This window comes from Ixodes scapularis, unplaced genomic scaffold (genome assembly GCF_016920785.2).
Source record: "Ixodes scapularis isolate PalLabHiFi unplaced genomic scaffold, ASM1692078v2 PGA_scaffold3__209_contigs__length_174095766, whole genome shotgun sequence".
Taxonomy (NCBI): Eukaryota; Metazoa; Arthropoda; class Arachnida; order Ixodida; family Ixodidae; genus Ixodes; species Ixodes scapularis.
This window is the reverse complement of record NW_024609868.1, coordinates 166,330,314-166,351,087: the sequence shown is the minus strand read 5'-3', so window position 1 is coordinate 166,351,087 and position 20,774 is coordinate 166,330,314. Positions and strand designations below refer to the sequence as shown.

At 44.8% G+C, this 20,774-nt stretch overlaps 2 protein-coding genes across 2 annotated transcripts in view; both read left to right on the top strand.

Moving 5' to 3' along the window:
- The window catches only part of LOC115309002 (6-phosphogluconolactonase), a 43,456-nt gene extending 34,399 nt beyond the window's left edge, over window positions 1-9,057 (top strand). The window contains exon 5 of the mRNA XM_029967134.4: window positions 8,667-9,057. Within this exon, the coding sequence (XP_029822994.2) occupies window positions 8,667-8,783 (117 nt within the window). The 3' untranslated portion in view covers window positions 8,784-9,057. The remainder of the gene's footprint in view (window positions 1-8,666) is intronic.
- Window positions 9,058-16,660: 7,603 nt separating this feature from the next.
- LOC115312692 lies at window positions 16,661-20,159 on the top strand. The gene is made up of 2 exons (XM_042292654.1): window positions 16,661-16,832; window positions 17,332-20,159. Exons 1-2 carry the CDS (start codon window positions 16,823-16,825, stop codon window positions 19,617-19,619), a joined length of 2,298 nt encoding a protein of 765 aa, XP_042148588.1. The 5' UTR covers window positions 16,661-16,822; the 3' UTR covers window positions 19,620-20,159.
- The last annotated feature ends 615 nt before the right edge of the window (window positions 20,160-20,774 follow it).

Sequence of the window (20,774 nt, the reverse complement as noted above, 5' to 3'; positions counted from 1 at the left end):
AAGTGCGAAATATGGGTTTGCTTCGGCATTAAAACAAAGCGAGATTCACTTCCCTCTTCCCCTCTTGCGCTTTGCTCCGAGGCTTGTTTTTTTATACTGCATTTGTAGTGTAAGTCCGCCTTTTACTTTGTCTTTGTTCCGATGCTTGTTTTCTGTGTTGTATGTTTTAGTGGGTTGGGGTTACAAGCAAGTTAGCGGATTCCCGCTCATTTCCTTTGACTTTAGTCTCTGCATACTTCGTTTCATCTTGCGATGGACCGCTGCGGACGCTACGAGTCACCCTAGGCAATCTAGCACCATGAGCGGGACTGCAGGTTCACGCGACACTCAGAAAGCACCGGATTGGTTACGATGGCTCTCGTGCTGTCTGTTGAGGTCCATCGTAAGGTGAAGTAGACTATCATCACCGCTCGTGGTGTGATCGAACTGACTAGACCTGCAGAAAGATTGTCCCGCGCTAGACGAGGCACGACCGTTGCTGTGAGGGCAACTGAGAAGGAGAGCTGGGTGCTAGCTGCCACTGAGGTTTTGGCTTCCGCGCGTCTCGGCTGTCCGGTCTGCATTCGTGCTCCTTGTCCTGGACCCTATTTGAGGCGGTGAGAAGTCAGTTGGACGGTGTTGTTGAGGAAACACAGGGAATGTCAATTCGAACGGTGCAGTTTTACCCCATTAATTGTATCTTGATGCGAAGAGCTTTGTCAACACTGACTTCCCGACCCGTCGCCACAACGCGAACAACCGACACCGAGGTAGAAGAATGAATTGGTTGGTACCATCTGCTGCCTGAACCCGCCACTCGATTAGCGCAAAGAGGAACATCACAATTCGGACGAGAAGACAATATAAATACAGATCGAGTCATGGCATCGTAGAAAACACTTTTCTACTTGAGTCGCGAAGAAAATAAACAAGCTGCACGCTGAAAGTTGTGCAACGAAACTATAGACCTTTTCTGCAAGTGCACCGCCATCTTGAATTGACGTCACTTCCAGTATGGGCGAAAACATTGTTTCGTCTTTGCCACGCCAAAAGAAGGCATTTAGGATATAAGCGTAACCGTCACACTTTCTCGTTTTGCCTCCACTTTATTTTTTTACTATTTGCAGGTTGAAACGTTGGATTATTTTTTCGTCGCCCATACCGGATATGCCTATTAGGTGGCTGGGGACGAGAGTGCACAGAAAAGGTTTATGCACGGTGCAGTCGGCGTATATCATCGAACTTTATTCGCCATCTGAAGAGGAAACAGGAGAATGAGTATGCAAAGGGTGGAAAAGGGCAGGCGAACCAGCCAAAAATTGAATTGAATATGATAACAAATATCGAGATTCGTAAAGCAAACGTGAATTTATGCGTTTTAAAGCAGGTTTCGTGACATGGTCTATACGGTCCCTTGTGCTGCGCCGCAGAGGTTGCATTTTGTAAGAGGATGTGTTCTTGCCGCTGTGCACGGAGTCGCTTCCAGCAGTGTACTAGCCGTGTTGCTGTATTTGAAGAATACAGTAATATAGCTAATTTCTGCGCCATGCACGAACTGGATATTTTTATGGTCTTATCAAACGAACACGCTGGCCGCGTATGTTCTAAAAGTCAAATGCAAAAAGTTAGAAAATAGAAAAGAAAATCAGTGGATTCAAGTTTTGTTGTTTGTTGCGAGCCACGTGGTCGCGAGACCGATGTCCTAAAGAAGCATTGACATATCAAGGGGCTTTCTCAATGTTTGCAGTACATTGTAAATAAACACCTTGTGGTTCCACCAGCGGTCCACTTAGTAAAATCAGTGCTTTTTTGGGGAATTTCGCATTTTTTTTTGCAATTGTCTCTGCATTTGATAATGCCAGCTTTATGCTGCTTATGCCGGCATCAAAATGTAGCTGTCAAGTGCCAATTTTTACGTTTAGGAATTAAAGGAATGGAATGGAACGATTCAGCCACTCCAGGAGTGGGAATGGGCCCAGTGTCTCCATTCCTAGGAATTGAAAGGAATTGAATTATCGAAAACTCTAATTCCCCGGCATGGAATTGGAATGGAATGGGGGTGCCTATTCCGCAACACAGGTACCTTCTGAGAAGGCTGTATTATATGTTACGATGTATCAAGCCAGGAACTGGGATGGTATCCCAGGAAAGTTGTGCGAGGTTTACAAAGTGTAGAGCCAGGAACCAGGATGCTACATTCGGAGATACAGTGTAGACCGCATATAACGTATGTCTCGGGAGTCGCGAAAATCCACACTATAAGCGGTACCGCGCTATAACCAAAACATCAATTTTTCAGGACAAAATACATGCCATGAGACAACTTACCTTTGTAAAACAATTTATTTTATGTTAGATGAAAAATAAACCTTAGTTTGAGGAAAGTCTATTTCACCAGACTAGTACAGTTCTGTCTCAAGTGTGTCACACATTTTGCAAGAAATTAGCGGCTTTTGCCTGGCGCAGCCTTTTAACGGCGTCGCGGGTTGCGGACGGACGTTGCGAGCATTCAGGATTGCTAACCCTAATCACTTTTCTCCGGAGATGAAAACGCGTGAAAATTCGCATCCTTCATACGGTACACGCCAGGAATACCTTGAACTTGAGCACACGCATGAAATGCACCAAATAAGAAATCCGGGCGATGTTCGAGGACACAAATGCTTAGAAATCGCCACTGTAGTCGAAGTAAAAAAACACGACGACACGGGCGTTTCTGCCGTCTTGAGAGCGCCGCCACGACATCGCCGCACGCGTAGGTGGATGTTCCCTTCTAGTATGTGCTGGGTTATCATAGCGACACACAACGAAAATTCACAGTCAAGGATAGCGCTTTTACGCAGAACGATGAGATGAACGCCGTCTACGACGACGATCACAACCGACGCCATGTTCGCGGAATAGAAGCAGCCGGCCCGCGACCGGCATGCAACGCGCGCGAACACTTCTCCTCGATCTGCGATTGGTCTGTCATTGCGGTTGTTTGTTTCTTTGTTTCCAACGCAGCGGAGGGACGCACGCACGTGAACGACTCGTGCGTCCCTCCGTCGCTATGGCAACTGAAGCAACTGAAGCCTCTCTCTTTGCTTCTCCCCGCTTTTTCGAGCAACCTCCGAGCAACCACAGGGAAGCGAGCTCGCTGCTTCGGTCGTCGGCGCGGTCGGCGGGCTGTGCCAAAAACCGCACTATAACCGGTATTTCCCTTCGCGCGCCTGCATTTTAAGCGGTATGTAATTACATGGAGTTCTATGGGAGGTGAACCGGTGGTTTAAAAAACCGCGTTATACCCGGTCCTGCACCATAAGCGGTTACGTTGTAAGTGGTCTATACTGTAGTTGTGTAACATGTTACAAAGTATCAAAGCCAGGAACCGGAATGGTACCCCCAGGAAAGTTGTGTAAGGTTTATAAAACATAGCGTCGGGAACTGGGATGGTACCCCCAGGAAAGTTAATTAAGGTTTACAAAATATAGAGCCGAGAACTGGGATGGCATAGTCAGGGATGGTTATGTAACATGTTATGAGGTATCAAGCCAGGAACCGGGATGATACCCCCTGCACTTGCTGTTTGGTGTTAGAGTATCGAGCCAGAACTGGGTCAGTATCTTCTGAGAAGGCTGTATTACATGTTACGATGTATCAAGCCAGGAACTGGGATGGTACCCCAGGAAAGTTGTGTAAGGTTTACAAAATATAGAGCCAAGAACTGGGATGGTATACTTGGGGATGGTAATGGAACGTGTTATGAGGTATCAAGCCAGGAACCGGGATGGTACACTCTGAGATAGTTGTGTAACATGTTACAAGTATCAAAGCCAGGAATCGGGATGGTACCCCAGGAAAGCTGTGTAAGGTTTACAAAATATAGAGCCAAGAACTGGGATGGCATACTTGGGGATGGTTATGGAACATGTTATGAGGTATCAAGCCAGAAACCGGGATGGTACACTCGGAGATAGTTGTGTAACGTGTTACAAAGTATCAAAGCCAGGAATCGGGATGGTACCCCAGGAAAGTTGTGTAAGGTTTACAAAATATAGAGCCAAGAACTGGGATTCTTGGGGATGCTTGGGGATGGTTATGGAATATGTTATGAAGTATCAAGCCAGGAACTGGGATGGTACACTCGGAGATAGTTGTGTAACATGTTACAAAGTATCAAAGCCAGGAATCGGGATGGTACCCCAGGAAAGTTGTGTAAGGTTTACAAAATATAGAGCCAAGAACTGGGATGGCACACTTGGGGATGGTTATGGAACATGTTATGAGGTATCAAGCCAGGAACCGGGATGGTACACTCGGAGATAGTTGCGTAACATGGTTATAAAGTATTAAAGCCAGGAATCGGGATGGTACCCCAGGAAAGTTGTGTAAGGTTTACAAAATATAGAGCCAAGAACTGGGATGGCATACTTGGGGATGGTTATGGAACATGTTATGAGGTATCAAGCCAGGAACCGGGATGGTACACTCGGAGATTGTTGCGTAACATGGTTACAAAGTATCAAAGCCAGGAATTGGGATGGTACCCCAGGAAACTTGTGTAAGGTTTACAAAATATAGAGCCAAGAACTGGGATGGCATACTTGGGGATGGTTATGAAACATGTTATGAGGTATCAAGCCAGGAACCGGGATGGTACACTCGGAGATAGTTGCGTAACATGTTACAAAGTATCAAAGCCAGGAATCGGGATGGTACCCCTGGAAAGTTGTGTAAGGTTTAAAAAATATAGACCCAAGAACTGGGATGGCATACTTGGTGATGGTTATGGAACATGTTATGAGGTATCAAGCCAGGAACCGGGATGGTACACTCGGAGATAGTTGCGTAACATGTTACAAAGTATCAAAGCCAGGAATCAGGATGGTACCCCAGGAAAGTTGTGTAAGCTTTACAAAATATAGAGCAAAGAACTGGGATGGTATACTTGGGGATGGTTTTGGAACATGTTATGAGGTATCAAGCCAGGAACCGGGATGGTACACTCAGAGATAGTTGTGTAACATGTTACAAAGTATCAAAGCCAGGAATTGGGATGGTACCCGAGGAAAGTTGTGTAAGTTTGACAAAATATAGAGCCAAGAACTGGGATGGCATACTTGGGGATGGTTATGGAACATGTTATGAGGTATCAAGCCAGAAACCGGGATGGTACACTCAGAGATAGTTGCGTAACACGTTACAGAGTATCAAAGCCAGGAATTGGGATGGTACCCCAGGAAAGTTGTGTAAGGTTGACTAAATATAGAGCCAAGAACTGGGATGGCATACTTGGGGATGGTTATGGAACATGTTATGAGGTATCAAGCCAGAAACCGGGATGGTACACTCAGAGATAGTTGCGTAACACGTTACAGAGTATCAAAGCCAGGAATCGGGATGGTATTCCAGGAAAGTTGTGTAAGGTTGACAAAATATTGAGCCAAGAACTGGGATGGCATACTTGGGGATGGCTATGGAACATGTTATGAGGTATCAAGCCAGGAACCGGGATGGTACGCTTGGAGATAGTTGTGTAACATGTTACAAAGTATCAAAGCCAGGAATCGGGATGGTATTCCAGGAAAGTTGTGTAAGGTTGACAAAATATTGAGCCAAGAACTGGGATGGCATACTTGGGGATGGCTATGGAACATGTTATGAGGTATCAAGCCAGGAACCGGGATGGTACGCTTGGAGATAGTTGTGTAACATGTTACAAAGTATCAAAGCCAGGAATCGGGATGGTATTCCAGGAAAGTTGTGTAAGGTTGACAAAATATTGAGCCAAGAACTGGGATGGCATACTTGGGGATGGCTATGGAACATGTTATGAGGTATCAAGCCAGGAACCGGGATGGTACGCTTGGAGATAGTTGTGTAACATGTTACAAAGTATCAAAGCCAGGAATCGGGATGGTATTCCAGGAAAGTTGTGTAAGGTTGACAAAATATTGAGCCAAGAACTGGGATGGCATACTTGGGGATGGCTATGGAACATGTTATGAGGTATCAAGCCAGGAACCGGGATGGTACGCTTGGAGATAGTTGTGTAACATGTTACAAAGTATCAAAGCCAGGAATCGGGATGGTATTCCAGGAAAGTTGTGTAAGGTTGACAAAATATTGAGCCAAGAACTGGGATGGCATACTTGGGGATGGCTATGGAACATGTTATGAGGTATCAAGCCAGGAACCGGGATGGTACACTCGGAGTTAGCTGTGTAACATGTTACAAAGTATCAAAGCCAGGAATCGGTATGGTACCCCAGGAAAGTTGTGTGAGGTTTACAAAATATAGAGCCGGGAACTGCGATGGCATACTCGGGGATGGCTATGTAACGTGTTATGAATAGGGTTCCGCTTTTTCGCTTTTTGTTTTTTCAAAATTCGGCATACTTTTTTCGGTGTTTATTTTAAAGTAAAATTTTTGTTTTTTTTCTGTGTATATTTAGGCCCACAAAGGTTTACCATCTTTTTTTCAGTGAATATAAAATGAACACCAACGGACTCAGGATTAGATGATCATTGTAGCTCTGATATTTCTGATCACTGAAAGAATAACGGCAGAGATACATTGAAAAAGAAATGGACACGTTTGGCACATGTGTGCAACAGTAAATGAAACAAGAAAAAAAATACAGAAGTACAAACAAGTCAAATATGAAGCCTATGCCCAAAAAACATGGAACTTCACCCTCTGTACATCAGGATAACGTGATCTTATTATAGTACACACACATGTACTTTCCCAGGTTCTCCTCGTTGATCCGCACTCTTTCTTTTCTGTTAATATGACCCTGGGCTTTGAGAATGCCCTCTCAACGCTAACACGACACTGGCAGGCTGAGGAGATAAAGTGTGCCTGAGTTGAAATCAACTAATTGCGACCGCCAAAAGAGACACGGTGCGACACTTTGATGCACAACACAACATGCAGAACTTGCATCAAGTCAGTCTTCCTTACAACGAGTTTGAAAATACGCTCATACATGGTGAAGTCATGGGGAATTTCGGACTTCACGTTTTGATCGATGATGCGCACATTAAACCATAACGTCGTGATGGCATCCCTGTATCCCCTATCTTTGGACATGTTTTGACAGACACTGTCGTTCCACTTTTTCGCCATGGCTCGGCAGTATGACTGGAAGGTCAAAGTGGCTTTTTTTGGTTAACACTGAATTTTAGAAAATGAATTCGACAAACCTTTATCGGTTTTTATCGGTTCATATCGAAAACGCCGAACCTACAAACTGACCTTCTTCGGTTAAAACCAAATTTCCGAAAATGGATTCGGCATACTTTTATCGGTTTAAACCGAAAACTCCGGACCCTCGTTATGAGGTATCAAGCCAGGAACCGGGATGGTACACTCGGAGATGGTTGTGTAACATCTTACAAAGTATCAAAGCCAGGAACTGGGATGGTACCTCAGGAAAGTTATGTAAGGTTTACAAAATATAGAGCAGGAAACTGCGATGGCATACTCTGGGATGGTTATGTAACATGTTATGAGGTATCAAGCCAGGAGCTGGTACAATACACTTGGAGATGGTTGTGTAACATGTTACAAAGTATCAAGCCAGGAACCAGGTTGGTACCCCAGGAAAGTTGTGTAAGGTTTACAAAATATACAGCTGAGAACTGGGATGGCACACTCGGAGATGGTTATGTACCATGTTATGAGGTATCAAGCCAGCAACCGGGGCGATACATTCGGAGATGGTTGTGTAACATGTTACAAAGTATCAAAGCCAGGAACCGGGATGGTACCCCAGGGAAGTTGTGTAAGTTTTACAAGATGCATATAGAGCCGGGAACTGGGATGGCATGGTCAGAGATGGTTATGTAACATGTTATCAGGTATCAAGCCAGGAACCGGGATGGTACGCCTGCAATTGATGTTTGGTGCTAGAGTATCGAGCCAGAATTGAGTCAGTACCTTCTGAGAAGACTGTATTATCTGTTACGATGTATCAAGCCAGGAACTGGGATGGTACCTCCAGCAAGGTTGTGAAAGCTGTTACAAAGCATTGAGCCAAGCCAGTATGGTACCAGCAAAGGAAGGTTGTGCAAGTAAGGAGGGTACCCTCTGGGGACGTTCTGTAAGTATCAAACCAAGAACAGGTATAACACCTTCCAGGTGTGTTCTGACAAAGTATTGGGCCAAGAACGAGGAAGGTTGTGTAAGCTCTTGCGAAGCATTGAGCCGAAAACCGGGATGGTACCTGCTAGGAAGGATGTGTAAGGCGTTGCGAAATATTGAGGGAGGAACTGGAATGGTACCCTTCAGAGAGATTGCGTTAGCTATTACAAAGTATTAATCCAAGAACTGCGATGGTACCCTCTAGGAAGGTTGTGTTCGGCATTTCAAAGCATCGAGCCAGGAACTGGAATGGTGCCCTCCCAGAAGGTTGCAAAATCTTTTGCAAAATATTGAGCTAAGAACTGGGATGGTCTTTATACACCACTTTGGAAAAGACGTAGACATCCTATCCTGGAGAGCACTGTTGTTCCTGTAACAATGGAACTGTGTTTTTTGTGCCTTTGAAAAGGAGTTTTGGGATGTCATTAAAATCCCTTCAAAGAACTGAAACTGCTGAATTTTTTGGGAAACATTTATACTTTTTTTATTGTCATCCTCACACATGCAGTATGGCTGTGCCACGGAGTTTCAATGTTGGTGTCTGGCTCTTTGACAGAAAGTGCTTCACCCTGAAGCTGGGGAGGCCCTTCTTCCAGCGGCACTGGTCAAGCCATCCAAGGGGGATGTTGTCTGGCTGCTCGACAGCGGAGCGGCCAGCCTTCTGCCCAAGTGATACCGTCGGCTCGACAGTTTTTCCCGCAAATGGCGCCAAGCTCCCTTGACAAGTGCCGCACATGGAATGTTGCTCAGGTCTGAAGCTGGCTCAGGGGAGCATCTTCATGGTGGTCAGCTTTCCATTATGTTTACTGCATCAGTACTCTTACTGATGAATTATTGGAAACTGTTAAAACAAGCATTAGTTAAAAAAGAAGAAAAAATGCATGGGGTTTGTATTGTGTACTAAAATGTGAATATATAATAAACAAAAAATTATGGTAAACTTGCAATACTTGTTCAGACATTCAAGTTTTTCAGTGATGCAGCCAAGATTGGATTTGTTTTGTAAAATAACTATCCTACGGAGACGTTAATTATAGGGGTGTGCGAATATTCGAAACTTCGAATACTTCGCGGATAATGCTTGCTATTCAATTCGATTCGCTTCACACTTTCGCTCTTCGAAGTATTCGAGTTCTTGGAATACTTCGGAAACAATGAATAATGCGGAACTCGGCGATTGGTGTCAACTCGCGGTCGAGTTCCCTGTTTGTTTTTGGACTGCGCAATATGGTTTTGAGCTTGGCAAACCCAAAAAGCCAACCTAAGTTCTTTTTTTTTTTTTTTTTTTTTTATATATGAAGCAGTGGAAAGTTATTTGCGGTAGCATGATCTGTTCTCTGCTTGCCATGATGTCTGGATTCCGGAGTTGGCGAAGTGGTCGCGACGCAAACGCTGCGATAGATTTGATGAAGTTTGCAACGGCATGTGCATCGTCGTGAACACAAACGCTACGGACCACTCTCACTACTATGGATTCGGATATGGATGTACGGCTGACTTCGGCTAGCAGCGATATCTGGCTCGTGGTATTTTCTGCTTGATTATCCGGTTCATCAGTTTGCCGGTATTCCTTTTATTTATTTCTACCCGTTTTCACTGATAAAAGTGAGAATTGTGCTTTCCGCCAAAAAACAACAAAAAAAAAAAACACAAAATAATGTATTCTTAATTTGTTGCTTTTTTGTGTCGCCCTCTATCGACAGAACTATTGCACACGGAAAGAGAGGGCGCAAAGTCAGGGCGGCTGTGCAACGCAATTGGAACAATCTTAAAAAAAAAAAAAAGAATTGGGCTGTGTGTATGTTTATACAGCCTAGAACGCTGCCTGCCTCCAGGGGCGATGAGTTTCCCAGGTGTAGATGAGCAATTTAGCCAGTGCAGTACAACCGGTAGCCTGGGGTCTCTAACGTGCACCACACAGTAGCGGTACACGACCGCACGCCGGTACGATGCTCATCCAGATCGAAACGGGCAGGGGTGAGGCTCGAACCCAGGATCCCTGGGTTCTGCAGTGCCAGCTTTTGCTCCACGTGCTCCGAGCTGGCGTGCGCTCGCCCACTCGGCCACCGATCCCCCAGCACGATCTCCAACTCTGCTGTGGCCTGCCGACACGCCTCCGCTTGTGTACTTCGGTTTATGTTCACGTGGTTGCGTTCACCCGCAAAAAAAGATTTTGCACAAAGTCTGTGCAGCTGAGCGACGCGGTCTTCGACTTTGTATTGGGGCTTGCTGACCCGCCACCGCTTGTGTACTTTCATTTACGTTCTGCGACTGCACTCCTTGATTGGTGTTTTACTAACTGATCTTTTATTTTATCTGTTTCTTATCGGGCACATGTGTGACATTTTTCTTCTTGCAATTAGACTGACCTTCTCATAAATGTGTTCAAAAAAAAAAAAAATTCCAGTTGTGTTTTCATTGAGCATTCATATTTAAGAGGCAGCACTGCTTCTAGAGCTTTTTCTTTTATATAACTTGCGAGTCAATTCAAATTAAATTTACATAGCTTATTTACCATTACAATCTGACTACAAATATGTACTTGGTTCTGATGTAACCTAATTACTTTTGATAGTATTAAAGAGTTAACTCGCAAAGTTCATCGGAAGGATTAAGACAAATTGAAATACTGAAATAAGAAACTTAACATATATCAGTGAACTAAAAGGTATGTGTAATACAATCGGGCATAAATGAAAGCCCTAGGATGCTTTATAAGCGTTTTAGGATACTTTTGAACTTTCCAGTTTCAAAATGATTTATTGCAGGATGGCCAAAAGGCACCTAAAAAAAGCCCAATGACCTATTTATTATATTTGTACCCCGTATTGCGTATGTCACACCTACAAGAGAAAGAAAAACAATATGAAGGCTAGATATGTGCAAGTGGAGATTCGATTCGTAACCTTTATTATTCGATTCGATTCGCTTCGAAAGATTTTGATATTCGCACACCTCTAGCTAATTATCTAATCCAGTATAGGTGGCAATGTTTTTGTGTATTTTGAAAAATTTGTATTTGACCGATTAACAGATATGGGTCATTTTTATATGGTGCGTGGAATGAGTGTTTGACTGGTGTGTTAGCGTTCTACTCCATTTATGCGCCGAATGTTGTCCCCAAGTGGCAACAAGTGACATTGCAAAAGCGGGAGAGGAAATTAACTTGGAGCGGATTGTTCAAAATTATTTTGAAAAACATGAAAGTACATAACAAGTAGGGACCAAGACAGACAGTACAGTTCTTTCAACTAGCAACTGACCTTTCACGACGCTACCCACCATGCATCAGCCTTTCCCTTCCCTCTTCCCATAATCTCTCGAAAAAAGAGAAGGGGAAAAGAAGAATGTAAAGCAACTTTTAAGGAAAGAGAATGAAAGAAATAGAAAAAGAAGAAACGGCATTATGGAATCGAAGTGAGCCAACTACTCCTGCCTCGGAAACTTTACTTCATTCTTGGATAACCTAAGGGCAAAATTGAAAGCATCACTTTCCATCCGATAGGACTCGAGCATTTCTCTGCCAACTGTGTCCTTGTGTTTCCTGAAAATTCGGGTTGCATGGAAGTATGGCTCACAGTCGAAACAGATGTGCTTATGCTCCACGATAGGGTGAAGACTCACTGCATGCTCGGCTTACTTAGAGGAAGTGCTTCCTGAGGCGAGGCATCTGTCATTCTGTCCAATCTCCACAGGTTAATGGACCATAATGTTATCAGACTGGATGAAGTTTCGAAAATTATATGTGACCTTAAGCTGGTGTCATCCGCTGGTATGGACAAAATAAACTAAAAAATTCTAGAAGTAACAAATCGGTACACTTTTCTAATACTTTGCTCGACTCTGCCATTTTACCTAATGACTGGAAAATTGGAAAGGTTATTCATCTCTGTTCAAAGCTGGCGATAAGCACTCCCCTAATAATTACGGACCAATCTCGCTAACTAGCATCCCCTGTAAGGTTTTTAAATGCATAATCAGGGTGTCTACCAAGTTGACATTTTCATATTCCCCGAGTACTTTTGTGAAATTCTCTGAGTGACACAGAACTTTATTTTAGGTCAAGATGGGCTGACACCATGTCGTCACATGCTGTCACTTTCTAAAAAGCTTGTTATAAAATAAAGAAAACAACATAATAGTTTTAATGGCAACGAGTAACTTTTATCAGATTCAAACAGAAAACAGAATGGAGTGGTTAGTAAAATTCACAAGGAATAAAATATAAAAGAAAGGTAAACTGAAGTTTACGTGACCCCCCCCCCTTTCCCCCGTGAGGTCATGTGACCTCGGGGGGTGGGGAGTCTTGTAACCTCACGGTTACGCCGACGGTGACGCCGCTTAAGCCAGAAACGGGCGCCTAAGAGTTGCGCTCTAAAAGAAAAACAGGAGCAATAACGGGGAAAGAAAAAGGTACACAAAGATAAGGCGTTCAAAGTGCGATTGCTCAACCCTTGTTAATCTTCTTTTTTTTTTTGCTCACTTTATTTCGGGGCAAAGGAGTCTCGCAGAGTAACAGCGGTGTTCGGGGAAAAGAGCGCACGCGACCGTTCCAACAGCGGGCACTCCCTGCCCTCCCTACAAGTGCCCTTCCCTTGCTTTTGCCATCCTCCACTTCTTTGTTTTATTGGTTTCTTTTTTTATACAATAGCTCTTTCGCTGCGTATCCCCGCGTGCGTGTATGCTGGCTTGGCGGTCTGCCAGCCCCGCAGCCCGAGCTATGTGCTCCCCGCCGGCGCAATCCGACCCTGGGAGAAGCCAAGGACGGCCGAGCTTCATCTTCCTTCGTTCGTTACATCGAGTGTCCCCGCCATTGGAGTTATGGGCGTTCGATACAGAAAAACCATGGTTTTCTGGTGGATGTTTGGACTGTTTCATATAAACAATAATTCGAAATACACGGGTATGATATAACCGGGCTCGACTGTACGTTTGGCCCATTCCATTGATATCTGAAGAATTTTGGACTGTGAGAGCCTATCTGTAACACTTCTGAATCAATAAAAAAAAAAAAAAATCCCTGATAGAAGCACAAATTCCCTGAGTTTTCCCCCGAGATTTTCCAGACTATTCAAAATCCCTGAGAATTCCCGGTTGGTAGACACCCTGATAATATACTCACAACATTTAAATATTATTGAATCCAACTAATTTTTTTTTTCACAGCTCAACGTGGGTCAAGTAACAATTTTTCTTGTAAACACAATTGGTTAAAATTACTAATGATAACTAAACATTGATCTTATCATGATTAAGTGGGTGGTGGCATTTTTAACAGATCATTCTCAGTTTGTAACCTGCAATAATATTAGCTCTTCCTTGGCATCTGTTTCTTCTGGAGTGCCTCGGGGGGTCTGTCTTAGGTCCATCACTTTTTTTAATTTGTTGTAACGACTTGTCATGTACCGTATTTACTCGCATAATGAACACTTTTTCCCCCCGAAAAATCGACATATATTTATAAGGTGCATTCACTATGCGGGGTAAAATTTTTGCATGTACACATGTACACACTTTGTGCAGATGTCATTTTAGGTGCCAATATGACACGGCAGGGCACTGTGCCACGTCTCCTCTGACGGAGGTGGATTCCGATTCAAAACAATTGCTGCACGATTTAAATTCTATGACTAAATGGTGTGAATTGTGGTCAATGGAACTAAATTGTGACTTTGCCGGCATCCGTGCGAACTACTCTTTCGACCAATCAGCCGAAACGCAAGTCCACACGGACGTCAGGTCTGACGTCCGACGACAAGAGCATACCAACTGCGTGATGACCTATGCTATTCGGACGTCAAACGTGGAAAGAAATTACTTGACGTCCGAGAAGGAATGTCTCGCCGTCGCCTGGGCCATCGCAAAATTCCGCCCGTAATTATACGGGAGCCCTTTTCGGGTGGTCACGAACCACCACTCGCTGTGTTGGTTAGCGCGCCTGAAGGACCCATGGGGACGCTTTGCTCGATGGAGCCTACGACCGCAAGAGTACGACGCGACTGTGGTCTACAAGTCTGGCCGAAAGCACAGTGACATCGACTATCTATCCAGAGCCCCCATCGAGTCAGCTACCGGCTACTCTAAAGATGGCGACGACCACCTTGTTAGTGCAGCGAGCGTTAACGGCACGGCAGCGTTACAACAGGATGATCCTGAACTACGCGCACTGATCGACCACTTGGAGGGCATACTATTCCCCCAGCCTTCTGACGTGCCCTGCGAATATTCGCCGTCCGGAGAGGTATTCTCTACAAAGAGAACTTTGGGGACAGCAACTCGACCTGGATCCCAGTGATCCCTGCTGGTCTTTGAGAAGTCTTCCAAGCCTGCCACGACGACCCACCACCTGGTCACGTTGGCCACAGTGGGACTCGCAAAGATTCGAGAGAAGTTCTACTGGCCACAATTTGACCCCATCGACTGCCTATTGTTTCATATAATTTCTGTTGCCCGTTTCTTCACAGCAGCCATTATTAGCAAAAATCCGGCTTGCTCTCCGACTTGGCATACAAAATGCACATGCTGTTTCATTTGAAGTCCGAGCTAGTAGCAACACGAACCAGCGACAAAAGAAGCATTGATTGGACCTTTTGTAGGAGGCGAAATGTTGGTTTAAATCAGCCACCGACACTTCTGCAGCCGACGCCAACATCTGTTGACACGTCGCTTGAATGCGATTCCACCGCTAAATGACTTCCTATCGGATGATGACGAAGGTATTTTTTTTTGATACTGAAGCATATGTAGGGTCCATTTACGATGGTTCTTTAAAAAAATGGTTGACAAATAAAGCATAGTGCAGGGGTGGCCAAGCTGCGGCTCGCGAGCCACATGCGGCTTTGTGTGTTAAAGTGCGGCTCGCGGCTCCCTCCACTACCCCCCCCCCCCCCCCCCCCCCCCCCCCCCACACACACACACACACCCGCCTCCCTCTAGGTCACACGAGCACTTCCCCTAAAAGAGAAATGGAACGCGTTTTAAATCGAGACAGGTAGAGGTTTGGTAGTCTTGTGCTACTGCTACCTTGCATGCAGTAGGACTGCTTTTGACTCGGATGGATTGAAAATAGTTGTAATTTCGTTTATTGCTGTGAAAGGTCCCCCTCCCCCTTTTTCTGCTTTTCCTCTTCCATGCGGCTCTTGGAAGTTTTTGTGGTTTTGTTTGCGGCTCTTAGGCCGGGTCAGCCTGGCCACACCTGGCATAGTGCAACACTTCAGTCGTGATAAAACCTCTCTCCCGCCGTCCCTCTTTAACGCAGGGCATTTAATTTAGTCGGTAATTATAATTGCCATAAAATGCTGGCAAAAATCAATATCCCCCAAAACATGCATCATTAAAAATGTCCTCCCAAGGTTTATGAACACCGAACTCAAGATTGTAATTTCATAACCTATATAAACAACCACCCACATATATTAACAAAATCTACCTTTGTGCTTTAAAACCGACTCTGGTTCGAACCAGAGTCGGGCCAGTTCGCTGCCTTTTCGAATGACTGCTGCACGCCAACTGACTAAGATATTTATTAAAATATACTCACGTTTTTTTGTCCTTTCTTGGCACAGCTTTTGAAGATTAGAGGTCAGCCTACAATCAAAACCAAAGGTCTACCCGTAATACCGTATTTACTCGAGTAATAGCCGCACTGTTTATGAAGAAAACCTGAGGGTTTGCTTTTCCGCGGAGCACGCCAATTGCCAATCGCCGCAATCGACGACACGACTCCAGTGGTCTACAGGACAGAGATAACGTCTTCGCGCGAACATACCATCTGTGAAGATTGCATTTGTATGGAGAATCGTGTTCTTAATGTAATTATTCGCCATGTTATTTATGCGCAAAGCGACGATTGGCTGTATATGTGCTTTGCGGGAAAGTAGATACAAGGGCCTTGTTCATAAATAGTGTGGCTATTACTCGAGTAAATACGGTAGTGCAGAGAATAATTTCTGAGCCAATGGCAGTAACCCATGTACCATCAGCCGCTATTCCTAGCACTCCGGTGCACTGCAGGGAAGCTCGATGCGTGCGTGCTGGTAGGGGTCGTGAAGGTCGACGTGAGCAGCGCAAGTGCCATGGTACGGTGTAGCCACAACAAGAAGGCATGTGGCAGACATAATAATCGAGCTACATCGTCGGCAATAAAGGACCTTGGTTGTGTCTTGTTACAGTAGCCATTATACCACTGTTTTGCAAATTTTGCTCGCGACATTTAGCTGCCAACATCATTTGGAAATTCAGACGATGACGGTGCCAACGCGTCAAACTCTACACTTCGTTTCATCTCGAGTCAAAGCGCAGCCGACGCTACGACCAATCAAACAGCACCAAAAGAGTGACATCATGCAGGGGTGGTCCAGCTGCGCCAATTGCGCCATTTTGATAAATTCTCCTTTACCTGCTCCTTGCTGCGCCTAAAGACACAAATTGCGCCAAACTGCGCCAAAAAGGGCTAGTCGGTTCGTGAACAAATCCTTTTTTTGGAAGAATGGCGTTTTTGGCTGGCAACCCGGTGGGAGTTTTATTTTCTAGGCTAGGTGGCGCAAGCTGCCGCCGGATATAAAGGGTAGAGCCGTTACCATAGCCATCACAATCCAATTCAGGTTTCCGGCCCAGTGGCATTATTGCGCATTATTGTTTTGTTGCGACCGTTTTGATATGCGGCGTTGTGGCTGTTCATTTCTGCATCGCCATTACTAAGTCCTCTTGAAGATGAGCAAACGTGAGTACTTCGTTTTTTTTCTGCATGCGCGTTTTAAGTTACAGACCCCATAGTAGAAATTTGCTCGGACGCTCGTTCACCGGCAGACCAGCGGCATCAATCGCTCACCGTTCCGCAACCAATCAATCATCAATCGCTCACCGGCAACGACCACGCGATCGTTCGATCGCGTGGTCGTTGCTTGATTTCCTTGTTGCGAATTGTTGCGTGTTCCTTTTCATGTCAAATGCCGTAAACGATTGGTCACCCCTTGGTTGTCATACTGTCGCACTGCGTGCGAACTCAGAATAGAGCTTACAAACATGTTTAATAAATCGCTATAGTTTCGGATTCTCGGACGCCTTGAGTACATTTATCACGATCACGAAAAACAGGTCGACTTACAATTGTGTAAATACATATTCACCGCGGTAACTTTAAAGTTTGTAGATCATGGCAAAAAAGTTTTGGCGTATTTTCTTGGTTTGTTTAAAATTGTAATTTTGTCCTTTTTTTCTAGAGCGAAGCACCAAGTTTAAAGACTCAGTACTCAGTGAGGTGGACTCAAATAATGATTTAATTAGTCTCTGGTGCAAAAAGGGGACTCACAAAACTGATGCATTTTGCGTCCTCTGCAATTCATCAATTTCCTGCGCACAACATGAAGTAGCTGCCATCAAACGTCACGCAGCATTGAAGAAACATGTTGAAGCTGCTGCAAGGCACAGAGATGAAAACGGAAACCTTCAGCTCCCCAAATTGGTGCAAGCCGCATTGGATTTCTCACAAGGTGCTTCTGGCACATCACTCCAAGACCAAGTGTGGAAAGCGGAATCAATTTTCGCTATGTCCGTTGTTTCAAAGTCTATCCCTTTCTCGTGGGGAGACAGTGCTACGGGAATGTACGAGTGTATGTTTCCGGACAGCGAGGTTGCTAAGAAGTTTAGCTGCAGCAGGTCCAAGTTATCACGTATCGTGCCCGATGGACTCGGCCCTTACTTCAAGTCCAGAGTTGTGAGTGAGCTGTGCCACCCAAATGTTTTCTTCTCCGTGATGATCGACGAAACCCCAAAGCCAGAGCAAAGAACGCAGCAACTGGATGTGCTTGTTAGGTACTTTTCTAACAGCCAGCAACAGGTTGTCGTTGAGCATGTGCAATCGTACAACCTCGGGTGTGCCACCGCAGAAGTAATTGTGGGCTGTGTAGAAGACGCGCTGACTGAGCTACCGAAGAGAGGGCTTGTTTGCTTTTTCAGTGACGGGCCTAACGTCATGAAAAGTGTGAGGAACAAGCTCCAAAAGGATATGCCATCAAGTTTGGTTGACATCAACAACTGCAACCTTCACAAAGTCCACAATGCTTTTGCAAAAGGTCTCGATGCGTTTGGCTCGGATGTTGAGGAGGTCGTCCGAAACGTCTACTACTACTTCAAAAGCGCTGTTCGTGCTGAAGCCCTCGGAGAATGTCAGGAGGCTCTAGGGATTGCTTCTCATGTGTTTCTGCGTCATGTCTCCAATCGCTGGCTCACACTTCAAGATTCACTGTGTCGTGTCCTAGAACAATTCAAAGCGCTGAAGTCATACTTTCACGAGGCAAGCATGACAAAGCAGCGAGTGGACACTCAGAGTCTTCACAGCAAGCTTGCTGCAGCATTTTCAAAGAAAGACCTTTATGCCAAGGTGTTGTTCTTGAAGAACTGTGCCGAGCTTTTTTCTCGGTTTCAGACACTGTTTCAGAAGCAAGAGCCCCTGTTACACATACTCCACGCGGAGTTGCTGTCTCCAGTCCAGCGAATCCTCAGCCGTTGTTTGAGGAGTGTAGCCTATGTGGACAAGAGTGCGGAGGAACTGAAGAAACTCAATGTGCAGGACTCTACCCTGTGGAAAACCAAACCAGAAGTGGGTATGGACACTGAGCAGGCAATGCTGAAATGGGATCCAGGTGAAAAGAAGCGGTTACTTCTTGGGGCCCGTGCCTTCTACTTGGCTTGCTCGAAAGACCTCCTGCAGAAGCTGCCTCTTGACAATAAAGTCCTTCAGCACACAAGTCTCTTGGGATTGCAGCCCAGCGACGTGGAGTCAGAAGTCCGATCCTTGCGATGCTTTGCTTCCCAGCTGCCTCAAGTTCTTGAGAGCGACCACGTGTCATCACTGGTCGATGAGTGGCATATGCTGAGATGTGACTCTGCTAACAGCCTTCAGTTGATGGAAGATGGACGGATCGACACTCGTTGGGCTACAGTATTTCAACAAAAGTGCGCAGCTGGTCAGCAGAAGTACCCACTGTTGTCAAGGCTAGTAAAAGCGCTGCTCTCTCTACCTCATGGCAACACGGACTGTGAGCGAGGCTTCAGTGAGAATAAGCATCTCCTTGAAGGCAGAGCCTCATTGTGCATTACGAGCATCAACGGATTGCGGCAAGTGAAGACCTACCTGCAGAGGTATGATGGAGATGCCACAAAGGTGCCCCTGTCACCAGACCTTCTGCGAAGCGTCAAAAGAACAAGAGCCCGGTATGAGGAAAGAATTGGAAGCAGAGAGGCCGACATGAAGAGAAAAAAGCCTGACAGCGCACAAGTTGATGCTGACAACTCGCATGACAAGCGCTTAAAGAAGCAGTTGGAGGAAAGGGTGATCTCGTGCCGTGCGTTGCTGAAGAGGGCGGAAGAGACCATTGGTGCAGGACTGAAGTGCCAAAGCTTGGAAAAAGTAGAAGGTGGCCAAACTATGTTAGCTGAAGCCAATGCTACTTTGTCACGCACTCTTTGCGAGCTGGACGAACTGAAAAAGAAATGCAAAAAGCATTGAGTCAATATATTTTTTTTTTCACCTGTGATATATAGTCTACAGTCAAAAGGCAAGAAGTATTAAGCAATATTTGAGTTTTCATCTGTGATATTTTGTTACATAGTTAAGCTTTAGCTGCAAGAATGTTCTGTCATAAATAAAATGTTTTTCTTATGGTGAGTTCTTTTCTTTGTAAATTACTATATGAAATTCAGATGTTCGTGACACACACAGACATATATATATATATGGGGGTGAGGTAAGATTGACAAGGGCAGCCGTAATATATATATAGACATGGCACAGAACTGCTCTATGTTCATGCTGCTCCAAAATGTTTAGTTTTCCTGATACCAAGGTGCTCCAAAACGAGCTTTTCCCCGCTCCAAAAGGGGAGTTTATGTGATACGAATTGCTCCAAAATTGGGTTTTTCTTGCTCCAAAACCTAAAATGGCTGGACCACCACTGCATCATGGCATTCATTGTCTATCTGTACTCTGTACATACTCTTATCCGCTAAACCAACCAAGCGCAACATGAATGCTAGACTCACACTTTTAATGGGTTTGTGATATACGAGACGAGCTGTACGGTGGATAGACACGCTATAAAATACATACTGTAAACAACTTAATTTTCGCGAATTTTGCGCCTACAATTTGCGAAAAATAGTCACCACAAACAATTCCGGTAAAATGTAAACACATTGGAATCTATATTGAGATCCCACCACGTCGCAAAAATTAAAACCTCCGAATTATTCCAAAACTTCAGCTTTTACCTAAATCGCAAAATGTTGAGCCCGCGAAAAAAAAGTTGTTTACTGTATTTGCACCATTTTAGTTTTCTTCTACTCTTTCAAATTCTTAGCACAAACGGCACTTTGGCGCAAGATGGAACCGATTTTCGGTAATGGCGCAAATGATGCAGCACTTCTATTCAATACACGCACAAAAATGCAAGAAAGCAATGTCGCAACACATCACTGGCACTTGATTAAATCGGTTGTCGGTAACGCAGATAGAAATATGAAAAAAAATGTGATGTAGAGTTGCCCTCTAAGCTCGATTGGCCGTATTGGCTCGTAGTGTTGGCAGCGCTCAGACTCAAGAGGACTCTGAGAATAGACCCTGTGCTCATGACGATGGTGATAACATCTATTAAATCCTAAACTT